The 25,204-nt window shown below is 55.3% G+C and overlaps 1 protein-coding gene across 3 annotated transcripts in view; it reads right to left on the bottom strand.

Annotated features, from left to right (window-relative positions):
* Positions 1-1,620: 1,620 nt before the first annotated feature.
* Positions 1,621-25,204, bottom strand: part of HECTD4 (HECT domain E3 ubiquitin protein ligase 4) — a 177,505-nt gene continuing 153,921 nt past the window's right edge. For all 3 annotated transcript variants that reach the window (XM_080821201.1, XM_080821202.1, XM_080821203.1), the window contains exons 61-76: positions 21,451-22,754; positions 20,254-20,461; positions 17,491-17,714; positions 17,247-17,398; positions 15,381-15,487; positions 14,766-14,889; positions 12,527-12,717; positions 11,391-11,537; positions 10,493-10,612; positions 9,715-9,870; positions 8,158-8,261; positions 7,752-7,973; positions 5,745-5,911; positions 5,174-5,369; positions 4,354-4,576; positions 1,621-3,840 (exon numbers count right to left, since the gene is read on the bottom strand). In XM_080821201.1, the coding sequence (XP_080677327.1) occupies positions 3,704-3,840; positions 4,354-4,576; positions 5,174-5,369; positions 5,745-5,911; positions 7,752-7,973; positions 8,158-8,261; positions 9,715-9,870; positions 10,493-10,612; positions 11,391-11,537; positions 12,527-12,717; positions 14,766-14,889; positions 15,381-15,487; positions 17,247-17,398; positions 17,491-17,714; positions 20,254-20,461; positions 21,451-22,754 (3,782 nt within the window). In that variant the 3' untranslated portion in view covers positions 1,621-3,703. The remainder of the gene's footprint in view (positions 3,841-4,353; positions 4,577-5,173; positions 5,370-5,744; positions 5,912-7,751; positions 7,974-8,157; positions 8,262-9,714; positions 9,871-10,492; positions 10,613-11,390; positions 11,538-12,526; positions 12,718-14,765; positions 14,890-15,380; positions 15,488-17,246; positions 17,399-17,490; positions 17,715-20,253; positions 20,462-21,450; positions 22,755-25,204) is intronic.

Here is a 25,204-nt window from a genome sequence, read left to right as displayed (position 1 = left end):
TTTGGGTATTTGGTAATTTCTCTGTTCTCTCTGCAGAATTCCAATGATAGTTGGATATTGGCACTCTTAGACTGATCCCTTTTTTCTTTCATAATCTTTTTGCCCAACTTTATGGGAAAGTTCCTCAACTTTATTCTTCTTTTTTTTTTTTTTTTTAAGATTTTATCTGACAGATTGCAAGTAGGCAGAGAGCGAGCCCAGAACACCCCTCCTACTACCAGTCCCTATCCTCTGGGACCCAAGATCACTACTATTTTGATATTTTATGTTAAGATAAGTCAATTATTTTTCACTATTTTTAGTATTATTTAAATGAACTCATACCAGTAAGTACTTTTTTATGCTTGATTTCTTCTGCTGATCACGGTGTTCAGCTCCTCCACGTGGTTGCATGTAGCAGCAGTTTGCTGTCCTCCTAGAGCATTCCTTCTAGAGCTAGCACTGTTACTGTTGCTGGGAGCATTCTTACACATGGCTTTTGGTGAGGCGTATGTATTCTGTTGGATTTACACGAGGCGTGGGATGTGCAGTGGAGAGTACCAGTTTTCCAAAGTAGTTGGAGCTTAATGTTCCCCACATCAGTGTGTGGTTGGTTCCACATCCTCCCCCAACCATGGGGGTTTGGTGGTAGCTGTATAGATTTTGTCATGATTTTAATATGCATCTCTCTGATGACGAATGAGGATGAATGTCTATTATTGGATAGTGTAATTTTGAATACACTTGTTTTTTAAGAAGCAACTCTTTAAAAAGATGTCCTCAGCCATTCTGGAGAGCAGGAGAATCGTTGCTGTGCTCAGCGAGGGATGTTTAGCTGAGGCACCTCACTCCCCAGCTTCTCACACCCAACAGAAGTCTTCTCTTCGCCATGAGTGGTTGCTTTTGCTGTTTCTAGCACCCTGAGGCAACAGACAGGAGGAGGAAAGTTGCTTGTTCCTCACCAAGAGGACTTTTGCTCTTCCTGTAATGAAGACATAGGTGGGATACTTCCACTAAAAGCACTTATTAAGGATAAGAAAGATAGGGTCAGAAGAAGAATTAAGTGTGTCTGCGAGGACTCCCATGGAGCAGGAGGATGTGATAAGCAGGTCAGGGAGACTGGTTGGATTCTCCTGAATGCAGACCACAGGGTTCCCTTGCAGGGTGGCAAGGGGGAACTGTGCTAGAAGAGGGCAGAACCATTGATCTTAGGAAAGCAGCACTAGGTCTTTATCTTCTCTGCCTTTCCCTTTCGTACAGGAGTTCGAAATCCACTGCTGGCTCCCAGGGGAGGATATGTGGTCTAAGAGTGGCCTAGACTCTTCCAGTGCAATGATCTCCTTGAGGAAAAATCTTACACTGGCATGAGAGTATAGACAAGCTCCACTATGAGTAGGGGCAGAACATGCACAGGTTGGTTTAGCTTTGACCTTGGATTTCCATTCCTTCTATCATGCTTTCTATCTGAAAACCAGCCTCAAGGAGTTGAATGGGAAGAAAAGGTAGTTGATAAGCATGACGAAGAAGCCCGTCAGGTACAGAGACCAGATTCCTAACGACTGGACAGCACTTAGGTATCAGAGCCATCTGAGCCTGTCAGCCTTTGAATCTTTTCAGTGAGTAGATGATCACACAACTCTTCAGGTAAATCAAAATTAGATGAAGGTTATTTATTGGTGCGACTTTTTTCCTGTAGTGAGCTTCCTTTACACAGCAGTGGTGTAAATAGCATCAAATTGAATGAAAACTTTGTTAAATGCAACCATAAATAATTATAATAAATATACATCAAGTAACTTTACAGCACACGGTTTTTTTAGGGCCAAGGTTTGAATCGGTCTGGACCTCTCAATGTGCTCTCTGGGAGAAGCAGTCATGTTAGCAGCAGACATCTTACTCACAGCTGTCATCGTATCAAGTGATGGGCCAAAAGCAGCTTCCCAAACCCCCCTTGGGGAGGTAGCTGACAATTCTGAGTCCATTCGAGGGATAGGAAGGATTGGAAGGGACCAAGAATGTAAAAATACAGAGAGGAAGAATTACTTCTAATAATCCAGAGGCTCTTTCGTTAGCAGAAGTAAGAGGATCCTTGTCAGGACTACATCCTGGTGTGACCCCCAGTCCACGGGGCTCTCGCCGCCAGGAGGCAGCGGCCAACCCTCTTCCTTTCAAGCAGAGAGAACTGCTTGCGGGCGCTTACCTCCAGACAGGACTGCTCCTGCATCAAATGTAACCGATGCAGCCGGAACGATTAATCCGGTTTTAGCTTTTCCTTAGGTTGGGGAATCATTTCTATAATGGTCCTTAATGCATTTCCTAAGAATAAGAGGGAGGAGATGGACGCTAATGGCTCTGACTCTAAAATCCATACATCCTTCCGACAGGCCAGGGCCACAGCAGAGAAAGGAAAAACACAGCTCTCTCTCCCCAGCACTCACACTCCAGAGCCTTCTAGTCCGCACGCACTCGGAACTTTCAGTATTCACAATATTATACAATAAATACAGTGATGCAATTCCATGAGAACTGGCAAGGCCCAAAATGACAGTGTCCAACAAGATGGCATATGCTGCTCTTGAACAAAGTACCATCGGACAAAGACCTGTGTGGGGCACAAATGCACTGGGGCAGTGGGTGAGCCTGGAGCGGCTCAGCCCGGGCACACACGCTCACATGGGGTGGCAAGGGAGGGGTACGGGATGGGCCTGGCCAGAGTGGGCAGGAGGACCCCACAGTGGTCCTGGGAAGGTCTTAGTCACTGAAGTAGACCCTGAATGGAGCAGAGCACCTCAGTCAGTCAGTCAGCTCTTTTCAAAACGGGTGTGTGGCCCAGTCCAGCACTGCGGTGAGGAAGGGCTGTTTCTGAGTACAAAAGGGGGTTAGGCTTGAGACATGTGCTTTCCTGTTCGAGCTCAGAAAAAGGCCCCCACTCGAGCCCTGTTCCTCCTCTGGGTGTCCTCCTCAACTCCCGGAGCTGCGACACCCCTGGCTGTGAACGAAGGTCAGGGATGAACCCTTTGGTCTTCTGAGAACACTCAGTGGAAAACTGGCAGACTAGGGGCCCACAGGAGAGAGTGCGGAGGCTCATCTGGGTGGGAAGGGATGGAGGAACCAGTAGGGGGCTTTTCCTCAGAAAAACCCAGACCGTGAACAAGGTTCCAAAGCTGGAAGATTAACACAGAAAGCTCCCTGTGTGTCTCCCACATTTGGGTAACTGGCCCAGCCATTTCAAGAGGGAAGGAGGCCTGGGGGAGCTGCATCCAGGATCAACTCCAGCTCAAGGCAGGAGGGGCCAGGCCACAGACCTGTTTGTGAAGATGCTCTGCGGAGAGTACGGGATGCTCCGTGTGGCCTTGGGACCTCACCACCAGCTTCCTGCTGGGTGGTTCCATGATGTGGAACTAACTGGGGCCTTATGGCATCAGAATCCGGTGGCCATGAAAGACAATGTCCAAGAAGATCAAATGAGACACGGGCTGCCTGGGAACTAAACTACCCTACAAACATACCACAAACAGGTAGTAAAAGAACCAACCCATCACGAAACATACAAATACAAAAGGTTAAGTCTTCCAGGAAGCCCTGGAATGTGGACAAAAGTTCAGAAAAGCAAAATGTCGCCAACTCCTCACGCAGGGCCTGGAGGGACGCGCCCTCAGTGGCAGGCTTCCCAAGCCGGCGGAGCGGTGCCTCGGTGACGGCCTCACTCTGGGGCTCCCTCCCCTCAGCCACTTAGGGGGTCTTCACGGTAGTGAATGGCACAACGAAGTTTCTCCAGCATGATTTCCAGAGAGGAGTACTGGGGAAGTTTGATCATGAACATGCAGGTCTCCACTCGGATGTAGCGAGAGTCTGGGGAACCTGCGAAAGAAACCCCACCAGGCCAGTGTCAGGAGGCTACGCTATGGTTCCAGGGAGCCCCATCGGCCTCTCTGCTTCCAGGTTTGCTTGTTTGGGCAGCTCTAAGCCAACCCCAAGGCCCATCAGGAGGAGGGGGTTGGTGTGGGGCAAAAGAAGATTCTGGAGGAGAAAACAGCAGACACAACTCTCATATAGCACAGGCACCAAAGTGCTGACCTGTGAGGGAACCTGGTTAGAGCTGTTCGTTTGCCCGGCAGAGGGTTTTATTTTTCTACATTTAAAATTTGGATTTTTAACTTTTTAAAATATCAGAAAATACGTCAACCTTGGGCCTCTATGGCCTCTTGGCTGAGGAAAAGTTTGGGAGGCACATGACACCGCCCCACTTGTTTACAACTGGGTTTAACTGTCCGTTGCTCTCCCTCCCTCCCGCAGGGCCCAGCAGCCCCAGCTCCCAGCTGAGGGAAGGGCCTGTGCGTCCCGACTTGGAACACGATGAGGGGCGGGTGGTACCTGCTGTGCCATCTGGGGGGGCGATCTTCATGGGGTATGGGGGCACATGGGCCGTGTCAGGGCCCCCGTCTTTGCAGGGGCAGGTGAACGGGATGCGCTCCTGGTTGCAGGCGAACTTGATGAACTTGCACAGCTCCTCCTGGGCGAACATCTCCAGGGCCCCCCAGAAGAACTCGATGTGCTGGTCCGTCTCCATCAGCCCCACCTGGTACATGGTGTGGGCCTGGGGAAGAAAGGCCCCCCGAGACGTGAGCAGAGCCAGGCCGCTGCTAGCCCACTACCTCCCTAGACCAGACGGGTGCGGCAGGGACACAATGGCCGCGGGCCATGGGGATCGTGACAATGACAAAGACTTGGAAGGTACTGTCCCAGTGCCTGTGTGTGGGACTGCAGACTGTGCCTCAGGCCTAGCAGCAGAGGCGCGACCTGGATTACCCCACGGCCACACTGGGCGGGGCCTGTCACCGTTCCCACTGGACGTGACGTCACGGGCAAGGTTTCGCAGCTGGCAAGAAGCAACCCTGGGATGCCGGGGCCCAGCCTGAGGGAAGCTGGCTGGGGCGACAGCAGGCCAAGCTGGGGAACGGAGGGGGCTCAGCAGAACGGTCTTCACCCGGGATGTGGCCCCAGACGGGGGGCCTGGAGGCCAGCGATCTGGGTACGAAGCGGACCCTGCCACGCACCGCCACAAGCCAGCTTCGGCTAACTCGGCTGTGAGGGGGCGCGCGTGGCGTGGGGCCGGAGTGCTGGCACACGGAAGTACCAGGACAGGCCCCCGCTGACACCGCCTGCCCGCGTAGCCCGGCCCCAGGCCACCGACCTTGAGGAACTCGAGGTTGATGTACGGGAGGCCGCAGGTGCGCAGCTCCATCTCCAGCGGGCTGAGCGTGGTGAGCAGCTGCAGGGGGATGATGGCGCCCAGGCCCGCCCTCACGGCCGTCACGCACTCGGCGTTCTGCAGCTCCCGCAGCCGCAGGCTCCGGATGGCCGCCGCGTAGATGTCCTTGTTCTCCCACCTGCAGGTGCGAGGGGGACCCAGGTGACGGAGAACGCCGAGGCGGCCCGTGGGGCTGCTCCTAGGCTGGGGTCCACACGCCCCCAGTCAAGGTCCCAGCAGGAGGGGCCTTAGGCCCAGTTACCGAGAAGTCCCCGTCCTGGCGGCCCCTCTCCTGCCTCTGGGTGTCACCCACCTCACAGCTGGGGTTTTCTTAATAAAAAGTCCTTCTGCTGAACACATTCTGTCTTTGCTGACACTCAACGTCCTGCCTCACACTCCTCCCACGGGTGAGATCCGTCTGTCCCCGGCCCAGCCCAGGCCACCCAAGTCCAGACACTGCCGCGACACCCTATCAGCCTGACTGGCCGGTCCCCTGTGCAGGCACAACACTCACGCCACAGGGATGTGCCGGCCGCGGCTGCACAGCTCCACCTCCTCGCCCGTCATGGTCAGGTAGGTGAACCTGCAGCATGGCTTGTTGGGACCCTCAGGGCTCTCGGTGGCCAGGTGCTGGGAGGCGATCTCGGCACACAGGGCCTCGAGCTCGGTCTCATCGTTGATCTGGAGGGCAGAGGCAGACCGGGGCTAACTGCCTGACCCGCTCCCAAGATCCCCCTGGAAGACGGAACCCCAATCTCCAGTTGGGCAAGCAGCAGGCACCGTTTGGATGGGGGCTGCCCTTGACCATTATGAAGGTACACAGAGCACAGGCCTGCCCAGAGCTGCCCTGAGTTCAGGGCTGGGTATGTGGCAGAATTCTGGCTGGTGAGACCCCAACTGCAGGGCTTTTTCTGTTACCGTTTGGGAGCAGCAGCCCTTTCCCTGGTGTGGACACAACTGTAAGATGGTACATCTCATACTAAAGGGGACCATCTTGAAACCAATTATTGAGGAGAGCATTTGAACACCCGGATTCAGCCTTGCCTGAAGCCAAATCTATATCCATATTCAGTTTCAAAAGCAGATCATTAAAAAAAACAAAATTAGGGTCCAAAAGACACTGATGTGCATGCCGGCCTACTGAGGAGATGACAGGATCTGGCCCAGAGGAGAACAAACCCCTAAGTCTGGGTTGGTGAAGGCTGCAGGTACAAGCACCAGAAGTTCAGAATATTTCTTCCTGGTTCATGTGCCCCAACCTTGGCATAGTCCTATCCCGACACCCTCTGAGGCTTTGCCCCACCCCTTCAGAAAGAAGCCTTGCCTGGACTGTCCTGGATGCTGTCTTCTACCCTCTGCCTGCCCCAGGCCCTTGCTGCTACACACAGCCCTGGGGGAACTTCTCAAAGCAGTGCCCGGCAGGGACTCCTAAATCCCCAGCCCGTGGGGGTCGCCCTGCTTTGACCCTTTAGGCAATTCCCTGTCCTCCCTGTTTCTGCTGGGAAACCAAGCACGAATCCAGGATCCCGGCTTCGGTGCTCCCTTGTGCTGCTGCCCTCAAGTGGTGGCCGAGGAGAGGACAGTGGAGAGCCTGGCACCGAAGCCCCTCAGAGGTTGAGGCTCCCACTCAAGCAGCCGCAGCCAGGCCTCGCCACCGCTGCTCCCCTGCGACACAGGCAGTGGGCCTCAAGGGGGAGGGCTGGGGCAGAGGCACCTCTACACTCGGTCTCTAACTTGAGGGGGTGTTGCAGCTGGACATGGAGGTCCCCTGGTGGCTCTGCTCCCCACCAGCTCTCCTCTCTGAGCCTCCCTCCCTCCTGGCCTCGTCCCGAGGACGCGTGCACACAGCCCTCCGGAACAGGGCCTCACATGCCGGAAGAGCAGCCCGGTCGCTCCCGTGGCTGGGGTGAGAGCCCAGAGCCTGGCCCCCGGCCGGCCTCCGCAACTGCGAACCAGTGGCCAGATGTGAACGGCTCCCGGGGGCCCAGCCGCAGCCGAGCACTGACCACGCCGCCTCCAGGGCGCTGGGCTGTGCTCGCGCTGTCTGTGTCTCAAGGCACAAGGAGGAGAGCTGCGGTCCCAACCCCTTCCCCTTCCCTGCTTGATGGCAGGTGATCCAGAAGAGCCAATCTCCTGAGCTCTGAGGCCCCAAAACCAAGCTCTTAAAAGTGAAAGTGGGTCTGCTTGTAGGAGACCCCCGCCCCCCGCCACCCCTGCTCGGTCAGTGGCCGGGAACCCTTCAACGCTATGTCTTTGGGAGGCCGTCAGGGCACATCGGTCACCCCTACTCTGCTGCTATCCGATAGGAAGAGAAGCCAGAGGGGCTTCTGCCGCCATGAAGTAAGCCTGCCAGACGCGGCTCGCCTTCCCTCCTGTTTGGGAGATCCCAGTCGGTCTTCAGGTGGGCGCGTGGGCTCCCGTGGCACGGAGGACCAGGGGACGGCAGGCCATGGAGGCAGCAAGGAGCCCGGGGGACACCGCCCCAGAGCTCTGCTGTCCCCAGCATGGACTATTCACTTACACTCTCGAATTTCTTGACATAATTGTAGGTGAGTATGTCTGCTTCCTGTAGGTCTTGGTCAGGGTCCAGGGGCTCACCCACCAGGGTCTTCCAGAAGGAAGGCAGGAGGTCCAGGGGAAGAGGGACATCTGCCCGAATCGCAATTCCCAGCAACTGGCCCAGGAAGTGCAGCAGCTGCTCCTCCCCGTAGGTGATGGGGCTGGGGGTCAGGATGTACTTGCCCTGGAGACAGAGGCGCAGATGAAGTGACCGATGGGCACCTTTACCCCTCCCTGGAGCAGGCGCCCGCGGCTAGCAGCAGGGAGTCTCCGCAGGGTCAGGGCGGCGGACTGGGAAGGGCTGGAGGAGGACACCCGCCCAGGGCCCCAAGCCGCGCCCCGCCGCTGCCCACGCCTCGGCGTCCTACCTTGTTCTTGTTGACAGCTGAGCTGGGGCACAGCAGCAGGAGGGACAGTGAGGAACTCTGCAGCTCTTTACACACCTGCCACAGGAAGTGCCGGAAAGAGCCGCCTGCGGGACACACGGAGACCCATCAGCACCGGGACCCCGGCAGCCCACCTGCCTGCGGCCCCTGTGCCCACCTGGACCTCAGCTCGTTCGCCACCCGGAATGCAGCTACGGTGGAGGGGACAGAAGACTCGTCCGAGGGCGGAGAGACTGGGGGTCAAGTCCCACTGTGCCACTTACTAGCTGGGTGACCCCCAGGGAATCACTTCCCGGTGACCCGATCCATTAAATGGGGACAATAATCGAACCGACGGCGGGGGCTGGCTTCGAGGCTTCCAGGAGCCCCGAGGCAGAGCCCCACAGGGGCCGCCCCCACGGCTGCAAAGTCCCACTCATCTGGCTCGTCTGATTCACACCCGTTGCTCCGGGTCGTACCGAGAGCGGGGCCGCCTGTGCTACTCAGCACTGCCCCCTGCCCAGGCCAGTGAGTGTCTAACTGCACAGACCGATGGCACGAGCGCTTGTAGGGGGCAAAGGGCCACTAACTGTCCCCTGCTGCTGTCATTCCAGACGTGCCTTCGGCTTTCTGGCTAACGTCTCCCTGTGGCTGAGTCTCCTCTCCCCTGCGCATCCCCCATCAGGGCCCTAAGTTCAGAAGCTCTGAGGACAGCTGCGCGTACACAGTGCTTGGTTGGAGTTGTGCAGAGGACCTGCTCGGGGACGGATGTCCTCACTCAGCTTCCACGGGGAAGCAGGACACTTCCGCCTGCGGAAACCACCAAGGGCTGGGCTGTGGAGCGGGACAGAGCTGGGCTGAGCCGCAGCCGGCTGCCTGGCCTGGGGGAGGCGGCTGTCGGTCCCGCGGGACAAGGTCGGTCTGTCGCGCGCTTCCCCTGCTAGGCGGAGGCTCAGGTGTGGAGGGGGCCCGGCACTCTCGGCGCGCTCAGCCAGGAGGAGCTTTCTGAGAGGACCTGGCCCGAGGCTCCGCCGGAGCGGGGTCCCGGGATGCCAGTGGCAGTGGGAGATACAGCTGCCCCAGCGGCCCGGCCCTCCCGCTGCGTCCGGCTGCAGCACCGGGTCTCTCCTCTCACCCCGAGTGGGCAACACTTCCTGAATGACTTAGGATGGCTGAAAGCAGCACGAGGGAGCATTTTCTGAGCTGCTGGGCCTCCGCGCTGTCCCTAGCACCGGTCTCTCATGGGACACACACAAGCTCTGACCCAGCCCACCCCACCGCCGGGGGCACTTCCTGGGGGACGAAGCCCATCCGCACGGACGGCGCTGACCGGGGCCGTGGGGCTGAAGTCCCTGGCAAGCGCCGGCTCCCGCCCAGGCCGGGGGCAGTCCTGGCTTCTGCACAGCAGGCTACCGACGACCTGGCTTTTTCAGTCTTGCTAAGGGGGGGCGATTTGGGGCAGACGAGGCTAAAGATAACCCTAGAAACGTTCACAGCCCCCATATGGCCTCCACCCGCACCCGCGGCCCAGAGCCCGGGGGGGGGGGGTGCTGCACTCACTGGTGCCGTGGACCTCCTCCCCAGTGAAGCGGATGTTGAAGGCATAGGTGGGGTCGCCGCCGCTGGCCAGCTTGACACAAAGCTGCGAGGACGACACAGAGGCCAGCTGCCGGGCAGCCTGGCAGAAGTAGGAGTTTTCGGAGGCTCTGATCTCCCCTGGAAAGAGACAGAAAGCAGTAAAACCCTCCCGGCACCAGCTTCTGCTCTCCCTCCCCGGGACAGATGACTCGCCAGGCCTCTGCCCGCTTCTCAGCCCTCTCCCCGCCCCTGGCTCAGCCACGCTGCCTTCTCTCTGCTCTTGGAAAGTCTTCCATGCCGCAGGCCCATGGCTCCCAGCCTCCCCTCCGCCCCCAGGGGAGGGATCCCCTGTCTATACTCTTCTCTATGTGTGTGTTTATAGACTGTGGCTACCACCCCAGGAGCCGTTCCCCCCTCTTATTCAATGCGGGAACCTCAACTCTAACAAGTCCATGGCCAATCAGAATGTCTCCACTCCCACCCTCCCCGGCAGTTCTCCAGTGAGATGGGAAGGGGAGGCGAGGCTCCGGGAAGCGGAGAGCTCCTCCTGCCTCTCCCCTTCCTCTTGCTGTCCAGCACGCAGGCTCAAAAGGGGACCCTGAAGGTGGAAGCCACCCGCTGGGACACTTGGGAGGACAGAAGCAGCCGGATGAATGTGTGCACTCCCTTCGTCTAGAGGCTTCTAGATGCAAGAAATCAATTGCATCATTTGTTCAGTCATGACCTTTTTGCATTTTCTGCTCTGCACAGCTTGTCTTACCTCCCACGATTTCCAGTGGGTCCAAAGTGATCTCGGGAGCTGCATGGTCAGCTGTCCTCTGCACGGTGGCGTTCAGCACCCGATTCATGACAGTCACCTTCGTGTCATAAAAGATCAGCCCTGAAGGGAAGAATGTGGGAGAGAGGCTCAGACGGGGCTGCTTTCCTTCCCTGTCACCTCTGAGGCCTGGCAGAGGACACGCTGCACGCCCTGCCCCCCACTGGGCCAGTCTCTCCTGGGATGCCCTCCAGGCCCCTGAATGGGGCACTCACGTACCACGACCCTGACTTTCGGGGGGGGGGGGTAATTTGTTAGTATCTGGCTCAATGGTAATATATGAACCCCGGACTCTGTCATGCCCAGGAAACACCTCCCTGGCAGAAAAACATAAAGTATGAGGAGGTTTGCTGTAGCATTTTCTGAAATGGCAAAAAGTAAAAACCCAGAAGGTGAAGGTGCAGAACAGAACATATGCTAGGATACCCATTTTTAAATTAAAACAAAATAAAACAAACAAACAAACACGTGTGTCTATTTGTATGTGAACAGAAAAGTCTGGAAGGACAGGTACTCAGCGCGCTGTTAACGATGATCATCTCTGGAATGTAGGGGACAGTGAATCAGAGCCTTCTATTTTGTTTTGTTTTGTTTTTAAATAATGGAATCCAATGCGGGGCTCGAACTCATGACCCCGAGATCGAGAGTCACACGCTCTTCCGACTGAGCCAGCCAGGCGCCCCTGGAAACTTAAGAAAATTTAATTTTTTAGGGCGCAACTGAAGTAACCGCTCTCGGCTGGAAGTGCTGTTCGTGGGGACCCTGCGCGGCCCAGGTAAGGGGGCGCCTCCCAGCCGCGGACTGTCGGGTGGGGGACATGGGGGGGTGCGCAGGCGCTGACCTTTGGCCTCCTTCAGCAGGGCGGCGATGCTGTGCGCGTACATGGGCGTCGGGCGCAGCTCCACCAGCGGCAGGAAGAAGGTCTCCAGCGTGGTGTTCAGGGACTGCAGCAGAGCGAAGCGCAGGCGCAGGCTCTCGATGGGCACGTCTGCAGGGCATGAGGGCGGTCAGGCCCAGGCTCCTGGGCTGCGAACAAACTCAGGTGGCCTCTGTCCCTGGGGTGTGGGGGGGGGCCACAGCACCGGGGGCAGGACATTTCAGGGGGGACCAGGAGGATCCCCATGGGAGATTTTATCCCCGGGACCCACAGATGCTGTGTGTGAGTGGCCCCTGGTCTGCCTGAGCCCAGGCCAAGCAGAAGCAGAGGGGGAGGCTCCGGCTCTTAGGGAATTCCAGGGCCGCCTTGGCCTATCTTCAGGGCTGTGGTCGATGCTATTTTTAATTTCAAATTTGAAACAGACTTCTAGGAAGCTGCAAAAATAGTACACAGTCCTGTGTACCTTTCATCAGCTTCCCCCAAAGTGACATCAGATGTCAAGAACAGGACACAGACACTGGCACACTGTCTCACTGGTGCTCACATCTGTCTCCAGCTGTCAGAGATGGACAGCAGGATCACTTCTGGCCCAGGCTTACCTTCGAAGTATCCAGAAGACCAAAGAGCAAAGGCCCAGGACATGTAGCCGAGCAAGGGCGGGCAGACTCCCAAGCCGCCCGTGGTACCCACGCGCACAGGCACAGAAAATAAGCCCGAGTGTCACGTGCCAACATGCTGTAACAAGGGTGACCTCCCAGGGACGGATTTACGGAGAACGTCTGTTCTTGCACGTGCACCTACGTGTGCAGGCACCTTCCTAGCTTTTCACAAAGATGTTGCTCTCTCGTGATGAAGGATAACGGACAGCTGATCCCCGCTCCCTCCCGACACCCGCCGGGCATCTCATGCAGCTTCGGACACAGCTTCCGTCTCTCCCTCTCCTCTGCCCCCATGGCTCACAGCAGGTGATCCGAGGGACTTGTTCGATGGCTGCAAGGAGCCCACCTAGTCCCTCCAAACCCCTGGTGCTGTTGTCGGGGATGCCCCCAGGCAGCGCAGGGGGACGGTCCCCTATGGCAATTCTGTCAGAGCCCACATACTCAAGAGACAGGCCACTCTGGGGTCTGCGGCATCTGCGGGGTCCAGGTACACCTCGTGGGGGTGGAGCCGCGCGGGCGTGATGGCCAGGTGACGGCACAGCCGGTTGACGTACTGCACCAGCGCCACGTCCATCTCCAGGGTCCACTTCCTGGAGGCCTTGTGCGCGTGTCGGACGTCGATGCAGGCACACCTGGGGCCGGGCGAGAAGGGCAAGGTGGGCCGGGGGCCACGTCCCCGCTCCCAGAGGACCACTGGCACAGAGCCTCGCCTCGCAGCTGGCATCTCCGTGTGAGGGGAGGCACCCCTGGAGGAGGGAGCACACGGGCTGCAGGCCAGGACCAGCACCACCATCCCAGACCCCGGCCGCACGCACCCCTGCAGGCCTCTCTCCTGCGCCTGGACCAAGGGCGGAGGGGTAAGAACGGGGCTCTGGAGTCCCTGGGCTGAAATCTAGGCCACCCGGTGACCAGGCCACCAAGACGGCTGCTTTGTGAGGCCCCGTTCCTCACCTACAAAAGGCAGCTTGCAGCAGTACGCCCCCCTCCCCCCACCCCTGCCCTCCCCTCCCCCAGCCAGCTGAGGGTGCCTGCAAGGCCCATGGCCCAGGGCGGCGAGGAGCACCGGCCGACCTCACCGTAGCTTGGCCCCTTGGCCAGTAGGCAGGGCGCGCGCACAGGGGGCCAGGAGGGCAGCACTACCGCTCCCACATCACCTGCTACGCTGGCCCCAGGGGGATGGGGAAACAGGAAAAAAAAAAAAGATGTCTTGTGTGCACCCACTTCTAAGTATGGAAAAAACCCACCCCCTGAAACTGTCAGGAGACACACTGCCTGAGATTTCCAACGGGATGCCCGTGGGCGCAGGACCACGGGAGAGCTCCTCCGAGCCTGCGTGTGAGGCTCGGGGTGTGCGGGGCGTGTGCGCGGCCTTTCCAACCCCAGGAAGCCGTGGGCCCTGCAGAGGCGGGCAGGCTGCTGGTGCATGGGCGCCTCTGGCTCCCGGGCCCTCGGCGCCTCCCCGGGCCACATGCCACACACACACACCCCCCCCTGCCAGGAGGGCCCATCCGGGGCCAGGGGCCGAGCCCCTGAGAGACAGGCTGAGAGAGGGCTGAGAGACAGCTGCCTCCAGAAGGGGGTCCCCCACAGCCCCCGCCAGGCTGGCTGAGGGCAGCAGATGCCACTGGCTGCCCTCAGGCCAGGTGTGGGAAGGAGGTGTCAGGGCCGGCATGGCCCCGCAGCGCCCACGAACGAGCCCTCGAGCTGTAACAAACGTGTCACCTGGGAATTCGCTCGCAGGTCAACCTGCCACCTTCCCACTTCGAATGCACCTTCTAGTCCAAAACGGGTGAATCTACTTTCAAAAGCCCCAAGGTCATCTCTTATTGGCTTGTAAAATAAATCAGAAAACTGGTCTGCAGATGGACTCTGAGCCTTCCGTGAGGTACGAAATGATGGTGCCCAGCAGCGAAGCACCTCTGAACCTGAGCGCGGATGTAGAAACCGCGTGCTCCCGGCCACCGTTCCGTCCCCGCCACCCGCCCTCTTGCTGCGCACTGGGGGTGAGCGCCCGAGTGAGGGCAGGGAGGTTTCTCGTGGGTCGTAAGCACTGGGCTGGCCTGGGACCGCCTTACAGCTGGAGAGGGGAAACCATTCTTGTTTGGCCCCCGGGGACCTGGCGAGCTCCTCCCTGGAAGAGAGGGAGAGCGGGCGACGGGGACGTGGAGACAAAGTGGGACTCCGAGGAACAAAGAGTCTTCGGAATAAGAAATCGTCCCCATTAGGGACTGAAGTGTGTCCACCCCCCACCCCCATTCCTGTGTTGAAGCCCTAAATCCCAGTGTGTGACTGTGTTAGGAGATGGGGCCTTTGAAGAGGTAACTGAGTTAAAGGAGGTCCTCAGGGCCAGGCCCAGACCAGCAGACTGGCGCCCCCCTCGGAAGCAGGGCGGCAGCAGGGACGTGACTGTCTGCAAGCCAATGACAGGCCTCAGGAGAAGCCAACCCTGCTGACACCTTGACCTCCAGAACTGTCGGAAGACGAATCTGTTGTTCAGAACAGAGGTGGTTTCCAAACGCGTTCTGAAACCCACTTGGAGAATCACGAGAAACCAGCAGCTCAGGAGGCATCAGAACAGCAGGCGGAATGGCTCCCAGAAAGGATGTTTGAGGGGACGCCTCTGGTGGCCAAGAACAATTTTTACGCAAGGTAGCAACTGGGCTGAGAGACAACTTCTTACCTCTCAAAGTGAAGGTCATAACCACAGGATAAAATCGCCCTCCAGACACTACGGATGTCTTGCTTGGCTCGGTCAATAACAAACTTGTGAAATCCTTCCAAGGTGAGATACTTCTCCTCAGGGACTGATGGAGAAGGATTGAGAGAGTTAGGAGTTTGGAAGAACCTCCCACAGCAGCGGCCTCAAGCCATGCTCTGGTGGCGTTTCTGGCACGGCCCAATCCACCCGCGTCCCACCTCCCGGCCCTCCAAGGTCTGTCATGGCCGCCTCCACCCACTGCCCGAGACCCAGCACAGCCCGACCTCCCGGGGTCAGCGAGCCACAGCCTGACTTCTCTAGCTCTGCTTGAGCCTTTATGAGGCTCAAGTTCTAATGCCCAGGTAAGTGCCTTCTAGAAGCAAATTTCTAAACGGATTTCCAGATCTTTACTTTCTACTCTTCACCTTGCGTGCGTGGTATTTTGGGAACTGCTATGCTGACTTCCATAAATTCATGGTCAAAGACGGCATCGAGGCCCAGTCTAACCCAAACCCCAAGGGAGCCCAGTCAATCAGGCAAAAGCCTGGAGGCTGGTCCTAGGGGCCCACCAGTCGCAGGCCCAAGCTGCTCATTCACCTTCTTGTTTTTTGGTGGGTGACTTCTCCGGGTCCTTCTCATCTGGCTTGCTCTTTTCTGGGGACTTGGGCTTCACAGTTGGCTTTTTCTCACTTAAGGCAGTCCTGCTGTAGACCAGAGCACTGCAGTCAGAATTCCTGCGTTCATACCATATCCTGACAGACGATGCACAGAGCCTCACACACGCGGTAGGCCAGACTCCCCCAACCATGGCCACCAGTTCCCACAGGGCTGGGCGCAAGGTCAGCTCTGTCCTTACCAAGTTCACTGAGCACATCAGGAGGACAAACTGATGCTTTAACTGCAAAAGACCTTAAAGAGATGCTTTTCATCCCTTCTATATCCTTCAGAGCTGCACTAAGAACCAGCCACTAGCCAGATTGTAGCTATATGTTTAAATTAAAACAAAATTGCAAACTCAGTTCCTTGACTGCACTGGCCATGTTTCAAGGGCTCAGTAGCCACATGTGGCTAGTGGCAACTACATTCAGCAGCCAGACAGGGAAACCGCACAGATTTCCATCACAGAAAACTCTATTGCACTATATAGATACAGAAGCATGATTTATGTATGACTAATTAGCAGATCCCTGATCCCTCAAACAATTCCTCTAGAGACTCCTGCCAGGTAATACTTTTCTATCTAAGTTCCAATTTTGAGTTCTTGAGTCATTTGCCTAGGTCTATAGAAAATTCTATTAAATATGTATGCATATCCACACATGAAATATTACAGAGCTATTAAAAGACAGAGAGAGAGAGTCGCCTGGGTGGCTCAGTTGGTCCAGCATGTGACTACAGCATGGGTCATGGTCTCGGAGTCCTGGGTTCGAGACCTGCCTCTGGCTCCCTGCTCAGCAGGGAGTCTGCTTGTCTTTCCCCTTCTGCCCCTTGTCCCCACTCGTGCTCTGTGTCTCTCTCAAATAAATAAATAAAATCTTAAAAAAAAAAAAAAAAGGAGTGAGTATGTTCTTTTGTGCAGATATGGAATCACCTCCCAGATGAGCAGTAACTGGAAACGGCAGGGTGCAGGCACTGTGTGGTACGGGGACGTGTGGGGACATGTGCGCACATGCCCATCTGTCTGTGTGTACATGGGAGAGTTCTGGAAGGCTCAGGAAGTAACACAGAGAGGGCAGGGAGGCTTGAGGATGAAGGGAAGAGGAATGGCTTTTTGCTGCATATACTCTTGATTTTTGTACTTTTTCAGCCATTTCTCATTTATTTTTTTGAGAGTGAGCAAGAGGGTGGAGCGTAGGGGCAGGGAGAGGGAGAGAGAGAATCTCAAGCAGGATGCACACCTGGTGTGGAGCCCGACTCAGGGCTTGATCGCACGACCCTGAGATCATGACTCGAGCTGAAACCCGGAGTTGGATGCGTCACCGCCTGGGCCACGCAGGCGCCCCTTAGCCACGTAAAACGTAAGAACATAATACATATGCATCCACAGAAGGTTACGCGCTTAACTGTTGTTAGTGGTGTGTGGGGTATAAGCAGTGTGTGGGATGTAAGTGGTGTGTGGGGAAAAAAATGCAGTTTTTTTCAATATGCATTTTGTAATTTTTCTATAATAACTATGCATTATTTGTGTGGTTAAAAGAAGAATTTTTTTTGAACAATTCTGTACATTCTGGATGGTAATGACTTCACACTGGTCTGCTTTTGTCTGCCTGTGCGGTCCTGACTTGACTTCACTTGTGGATACGAAAACGCTCTTTCAGTGCACGAAGCTGGGGACCCATACGATGGAGCTGCAAAGCACAGCCAAGGGGTCCCCCAGAGGTGCGGAGAGCCTCGCAGGAAGCCGCGGAGGCAGCGGCCCGGGTGCCCCGCCCGCCCTGTGCGTGGAGCTCCCGGGCGGCGCACCTGACGCTGTTGAGCACGGCCTTGTCCTTGGCGGGCGGCTTGGTGATGGGCCGCTTGGTGCTCACCACCTTCACGGGGTGCTGCTCCTTCCCGCCTTTGCTGTACTTGCTCTTGTCGAACTTGGGTTTTGGCACTCCGTACTTCCTCAGGATCTGCGGGGCCCCAGGGGCAGAGAGGGGTCCTCAGGATCGCCCGAAGGCGCCCCCGAGGCCCAGCAGCAGCGTGGCGGGCAGGGGGGTGGTACCTGGGTGAGCTGGTCCTCCAGCACCTTTTTGGGAGGCCGGACGTTGGTGAAGAAGAGGTGGAGGAGGTTGCCTGGTGTTTGGGAGTTGATCTGCTCTTTGCTGAGATAAATGTCTGACACTTTGATGGGCTTCGCTGGCGTCAGGCTCAGCATCTGCTCGGAATGGGCACAGCTCTTAAATATCTCCGTGAGCACCTCTCTGGCACCCGGTACCAGCTTCTCGCCTGTTCCAAGTGGGGAGAGGACAAAACAATTCTGCTGTGAACGGGCCACGTCAGCACCCTTCCTCGCAGCGGTCTGTGTCTCCTAAACAACTCATTTTTTGCACGTAGGTAATAAACGTTTAGTGGTGACGGAGAGCTCTGCACCCAAACCTGGTTTCCCCCTTCTGGGCGCACCACCCCCAGCCGCGCACCCAGCCTTCTTGCCGTGACGTGGGATGTGAGCCCCTCCTGGGCCAGTCTGCTCTCTGAGCTCACTTCATACACTGGCTGCACGGAAATGGCCAGCCTAGGGGATGGCAGACCCCAGCCCTCGCCCTGGGCTCGTCCACGCGCGAGAAACACACTTCCACGGGGCCTGAGCCACTGTTCTCTTACAGCTACTGACCACGGCAGTTTAACTTACCTTAACACATTCGTGATGGGCAGTTCCCGAAGGAACGACAGGATACGGAGCCTACAGGTACTGTTAGTGCAAAGCCCAAGGTATCAAGCAAGTTTTGCATTATTATTAGAGAGGATGGTTCAAGACTGGCACAATGAGCAGGTAGAAAACTGTCTTTGAGCACAGGAAAAACAATTTCTTTCTGTGCCCAAATAAGTGCTCTGGAAGGTGGGCCCCAGCGGCCCGTCAGGACCCCATCTGCACACTTCTTGTGGCCGGGGGCCCAGGCTGGGGGCTGCATGGACTCGCTCCTCACTCCCTTCTCCTTCCCGCCCCCCGCCCCACAGCCGGCCTCTCCCTCTGACACACCACAGCCGCCCCCAGGGCAGGCCTGGCTGTAGGAACAGGAGATCAGAAGCCTCATGGGCCTCCAGACTGAGGGTGAGGGGTCAGGGGCGCAGAAGAGGTGGCCAAGCCTTAAGAGCTGACTCAGAAGAACCACAACTTAGTCTCTAGCAAAACGCGTGTGGCGCTAATGTTACCAAAAGACCGAGTACCTTATGTGGAAGGTTTGACTATAACCGGATCAGGAACTCGGTCCAAATTCAGATTTGAAGTATGAAAAGGCTGGCAAACCATGAGTTAAGGCAGAAAAATGCCTCAGACCTTACACTAGTCATCCCCACATTGGCCACAGAGCACTGTGGGCCAAATGCACACTAATAAGGGATTGGGACCAACACCAGGGTGAGGAGAGCCAGGCAGTCCCCTCAGGGGCAAGATCCCCCCAAAACTCCATGATCAAGATACATATTTCAGGGGCGCCTGGGTGGCTCAGTGGGTTAAGCCTCTGCCTTTGGCTCAGGTCATGATCCCAGGGTCCTGGGATCAAGTCCCATATCAGTCTCCTTGCTCAGATGGGCCTGCTTCTCTCTCTGGCCCTCACCCTGTTCATGTTATCTCTCAGATAAATTTTACAAGTCCTAAAAAGACATATATATACACACACACACACACATATATATTATTTATCTAGCTTACTGAGATTTTTGGAGCCCATTACATTTTGTGCCCAAGGCCTCACTTATCTCACCCTGGTACTAGCCCTGAGCGAACATTTCAAAAATTTTACAACTTGGGGATAAAAATTTGAAGCCAACAACAAAACTCATATTCGGTATTACATTTTTGTTCTCCTAGAACAGGAAACAAATTCTACAGTTCTATCATGAAATTTCAAACAATATTAAAGAATTATAAAAAAGGACATGGATTAAACATTTTGAGCAACACTAGTACAAAATAAAAATGACCACACAAAGGAGTATAATCATAGAAAGAAGAAGAAAAACTGCTGTTTCTGGAGCGGGGCTTGGGGCAAGCTGCTGGCTTCAGGCAGGAGTCTGCTGCTTGCTTCTGCTCAGTGGAGCCTCAGGGCTGCGCCCTGGATGAACGCTGCACATCGTACAAAAGAAGTGGGGACACCAGATAGGGTCCACCCACAAAAAGTTGTCAGAATGACAAAGTGGGACTTGGTGAAAAGGAGATGGAATTGTTTCTTCCCTAAGAATTAGCGTAAAAATGGAGGCATTTACTGCCCTTGGGCATATGACCAAATGATTTCCAGCAATGTACTTGGTATGTTCCAGCTCCACAGGAAAGAACAAAGTAAACACACCTGAACTCAAACTTGAACAAAGCAAAGTCTGGCTAGACAAAAAGCAAAATGGGACTTGAATGCAAGCCCACTTAAAAATTTTTTTAAAAATTTAAATTCAATTTAGTTAACATACAGTATATTATTAGTTTCAGGGGTAGAATTTAGTGATTCGTCAGTCACATAGTAACGGCCCTTCCTGGTGGTCTCCGCAGGCTGGAGCGTGGCAGGCTGGAGGCAAGGGTGCCCTCACGGCCCTCACGGCTCTGACAGCTTCCGTGAGCCAAGCAAAGAACGTCTGTCCGTCTCCCCAAGGCCCCTGCATCATTTCCCAAGTCTCTAGCCCCCAGGGTGGCCCCCAAAGCTCTTTCCTCGGTAAGATGTTAAAGATAGGGCACACTAGGTACAGAGAGAGCAGAAGACTTTGCTCATTTTTTTCTGTAAATTTGAAAGTGTTCGCAAAAAGTCTATTAGTCACAAGTAAAAAATCCATAACCCACCTTTAATTGACTTGTCATTGAAGTAATCTTCCAAGCCTGGGCTTCCCTGTGTATCAAACAGACTCTGATTGACCACGGACACGGTGAGGATCTCCTCCGTGGACATCTCCATCAGTTCGTCTTCGCCATCCAAACTTGACAAACCGATCAAGTCATTATTGTTAAACAAACTTGCTCGAATTTTCTCAATTTTGGCTCGGGATCTTATCTGTGTGAACAAAGCAAAGGATCAGGATTGGAGAAGGGGAATGACCTTGTTCCCCCTCCCGCTCTGTCCTCAAATCCCCTCCCAGTCTTAAGTGCTGTGAGTGCGGCCGGGTTACTGCGAGCCGCGCTCCTCGGGAGCGTCTCTGCCACACGCCAACAGCAGTAACCTGATGGGGAACATCTCAGCTGTTGCTAAACCCTGACCGGGTCTGTGGCTTTACTCCGATGCCCAGGGAGCTAGGGTCCATGCTCAGCTCTGAGAAACCCCCGGGAAGAAGGTGCAGAGATTAAGAGAAATGATTCTGGGGAAGAAACCAATCACCGGCTTCTGGAACTCTCCTGCCAGAGCTCCCTGGGAGAGCAAAGCGATACACACATATTCCCTTCTAGTGCCTTCCTCACCGCATCCAATAGCAGGAGGACAGTTTTACTCTGAGCATGACTCCCCTTACACAGGGGTAAAGACACAGGAGGCAGGATTCCTAAACAAGGAGGCCCAAGCAACAGAGGGGATCTTGAAGTGGAAACGTGGTCTGGAAACTCAGAACCACTGGGAGCAGAATGGCAAGTCTGTCCTCGCAAGGATCAGTGAAGACTGCTCCTGCCGATGGCAACACTTAAAACAACCCGGGGCCACTCAAATATACCGGCAGGCCTGAGCTGGAATGCACTTGATAAAGCCCGTCCCCCAGGAAAGGTCAGGCCCCTCGTACCCCTCTGCCTCCCTCCCATACTCAGCAACGACCTGCATTTACTTCATGACATCAGACTTGGCACCACTCTTGTCAGAGATGTGACCTCAGTCACAGATAATCAATATGATAAATCATGGTAGCTTCCAAGAGCTGCCTCAGGGAGCTCCCTACGTGCCCCAATGCCACCTGTCAGTTAATCCCTGGGAAATCATGCTGGAAGGGTGAGAGGGGCTTGGGGGGATCCCAGCCGCTCTGCTTCTGACTTTAGTGGTTGCCAAGGCGTGAGGGCCGTTACCTCCACGACCGCGAAGCCTTTGATGGGGCGCGCCGCGAGGGGCTGGTTGTCCAGCGACGTGACCGTGTACATGGAGCCCATGTCCGACACAGAGGCCGTCTCTGCGTTGTCCAGCGGCTCCCCCAGGCTCCCCAGGCTGCCCAGGCTGCCAGTGCTGCACAGGGAGATGTCTAGGCTCTCCTGGCTGGACACCACGTGGGGCTCCAGTACGCCGGGAGGGACAGGCGGCTCGACGCCCGACGGGAGTGGATCCACAGAGAGGTCACTGACGGTCTGCGAGATCCCCTGGGAGCTGCAGATGGAGGCCTGACTGGTGGAGGCAGACGCGCTGATGCTCATGGCAGGGGTCAGGCTGCTGGACGTGCTGACCTCCAAACTGTCCGCGCTGGGGAAGCTGAGGGTCTTCTCCGGCTCGGCTTTGCCGTCAGCACCCTCGGCCTTGTCCTTCGGCTTCTTGGGGTCTTCGTCCTGCAGGGGGATGTAGATCTCATCCTTGAAGACCCCGCCATGGGCATTGCAGGCCTTGCGGATAGCACCTCTGACGATGCCCTCGTCCAGGTGGGTGGGGATTCCAGAGATCACCAGCAAGCGGCTGTGGGCCGTGGGGCCAACCAGTGCCTGGCAGGCGTCGGCGATGGCGTCGCTTGTTACCCCCAGCCCCTGTGGGTCCTTCCTGGTGAGGTGTCGGAGAATGATGAGCAGGGTGAGGGCTCGATGAAACCACAGCATGTCCTCCGGCTTGCTGCCCCCGATGCTGAGCACGGCAGGGTCTGATTCCACTGAACGGGACGACTGGCGCTTCCCGGAGGAGGAGGCCTTTTCCCGCTTCATCTTGACCTTTTTCCTCTTTGACAGGAGGCTGGGGCTCTGCGGTGTCTGTCCCGGGGAGGAGGACGAGGAGGAGGAGGAGTCGCTGAGATTCGGGGCGGTCGTAGAGGTCACCCCGCTGGCTGTGACACTCATGTTGGTGGGCAGGGTCACTTCGGCCACCGCCAGGCAGCCTTCCATGAGCGCGTGGAAGTACGTGGAGAACCTGCCCTGGTCCATGGCTGCTGCCGCCGAGCCTCCACACGCACTGCCCGGGACCCAGCTCTGGGTCTCCTCGTCGTACAGCTTATGGAGCTCCGACTGCAAAGCCATCAGCATGGCCAGACAGGGGTTCAGCTGGAGGGCGATGGAGGAGGACAGGCCAACAGGGTGCTTCCTCTGCTCCAGGGTGTGTACCGTGCGCAGCAGCTCCGCCAGGAGATGGAAAACGAGCTCCTTCACGCAGGCCGCCATGTCTGTGGTCCACAGGAAATTTCCTGAAGCAAATACAAAACAGTAACAGCAGCGGTCGATGGTAGAGTACTTGCTCTGTACCAGGCACTGTTCCTGACGCTATGTTATCCATCCCCAGCTCTCAGATGAAAAAACAGAGGCTCAAAGAGCTCGAGCCTGGCTGGTTGCCCCCAGAGCCCACGGCCTTAACCCCGGGGCCACATGATCACACAGAGCCAGGTTCTATGGCTCACACTGAAAACTCATTTTCTTTCTTTCTTATAAGGTTATCAAGTAAGTTGGTGACAAGTCATGAGAACACTATTTCCCAAACCATGGGGTAGTTACTACTGGGGGCACACAATCTAATTCTATCACACAGCCCAGAAATACATACTGACAAAGTATTCCCCCTGCCTTTTTAAAAAAAAGATACTATTTATTTATTTGAGAGAGAGAGAGAATGACTGGGGAGGAAAGGGGCAGAGAGGGAGAGAGAGAAACAGACTCCCCGCTGAGCAAGGAACCCAATGTGGGGCTTGACCCCAGGACTGTGGGGTCATGACCTGAGCCGAAGGCAGATGTTCGACCATCTGAGCCAAAGGCAGATGTTTGACCATCTTAGCCACCCAGGTGCCTTAAAATTAAAGTTTAAAAAAAGGAGCAGAGAGCGGACTGTCAAAAACCAGATCAATAAATGCTGACAGGCATGACTTGTAGACATGGCGGGAATCACATAAAGGTGGCATGAGAAGGACAGAAGTTCAGGAAATAGGGTCTAGAACAACAAGATGGGTCACAGGTTTGTACCAAGATCCCCTTTGTGCCAGACACGCATCTTAAATTCTCACTAAGCTGCCTGCTCTCTTGGGGTCACGCTGTTTCATAACTTTAACTGAAAGGAACCCATGCGGACATTCAGGAAGCCATTCAGAGAGAACAAGTGCCTACAGGGTCCGCGGTCCCGCCCTCCGATGCTCATGCGACCTCCCCTCCATTGTCCTTCCTCTGCCAATTGTCATTTACGTAATAGGATGGCCTTAAAATTCTCCTCCGCCCAGATTGCAAATGGCCGCCCGTGAGCCAAGATTGCCCACAGACCTCTCCTTCCCATGGTGGTCCCTCACTCACCTTCCCTGATCCCTCGCCCAGTGTATTTCAAAGAATTTGATTCAGTCGCCAACATTCGAAAACCAGGAAATTCACATCAGTATCTACATTACCGAGTTTTCTTGAAATAAAAAGTTGTAAGAGCTGGCAGGACTAGGGCCACCTTCTCGCGTAGCAAGGAGTGACAGGGCTCAGGGACTGACAGAGCATGAGGTGCCTGGCCCACTCCCCTCTTCTTTCCCCCATCTGGCTGACCCCTGAGTGCATTTAAGTTTGCAACATCTTTCCCCCCCCAACATTATAAAGTCTCAAAAATACAGGGCAGCTGAACTACTTAGACAGGGAATGCCCGTAGGCCCACCACCTCGGTTCTCCCGCTAACACTCTACGGTGTTTGCTCTTACGTACCTACCTATCTACCCCTCTGTTCACCCAAAAACTCAGCTTAGTATTTGATTATTTCAAAATTAGTTGCAAACATTTGTCTTTTTTATCCCTAAACACTTAAGCAGATATATCACACTAATGAAGTTCAATATTTATTTAGAATTTGAGGTGAATTTACACAGGCTACATGTGCAACTCTTAAGTTTAACTTTCTATGAGTTTTACCAAAATACAACCCTTTCAGGAACTATTAAGTCACCATGTTTGATTTTACAACATTATTTACTTCCACACCACCTTTGACCTCCAAAGCTACAAAAATAGCATGTATTTGTGATAAAGTAAAGTGCGGGGGCTCCTGGGTGGCTCAGTTGGTTAAACGGCTGCCTTTGGCTCAGGTCATCATCCCAGGGTCCTGGGTTCGAGCACTACATCGGGCTCCCTATGTGGTGGAGAGCCTGCTTCTCCCTCTCTCTCTCTGCCTGCCGCTCTGCCTACTTATGCTCTATCTCTCTGTCAAATAAGTAAATAAAACCTTAAAAAAAAAAGTAAAGTATGATAAAATTAATCTCATTTTCTTAAATTCCCCGTATCAGTGAGATCATAGGGGAAGGGAAAGAAAATGAAACAAGATGAAACCAGGCAGGGAGACAAACCATAAGAGACTCTTAATCTCAGGAAACAAACTGAGGGTTGCTGGATGGGGAGGGGTTGGGGGGATGGGGCAGCTGGGTGATGGACATTAGGGAGGGTATGTGCTACGGTGAGTGCTGTGAAATGTGTAAGCCTGATGATTCACAGACCTGTACTCCTGGGGCAAATAACACATTATATGTTAATAAAAAAACAATCTCATTTTCATGGTTAGTGAAATGAGAACACGCTGCACGTCAGGCGTTTATGAGGCCAGGCCACAGGGGTATCTAATTAAGTGTCTGACCCTTGGTTTTTCGGTTCGGGTCGTGAGATCAAGCCCTGTGTGGGGCTACTTGCAGAG

Source organism: Martes martes (assembly GCF_963455335.1).
Source record: "Martes martes genome assembly, chromosome: 13".
Taxonomy (NCBI): domain Eukaryota; kingdom Metazoa; phylum Chordata; class Mammalia; order Carnivora; family Mustelidae; genus Martes; species Martes martes.
This window is presented reverse-complemented; position numbering and strand designations above follow the sequence as displayed.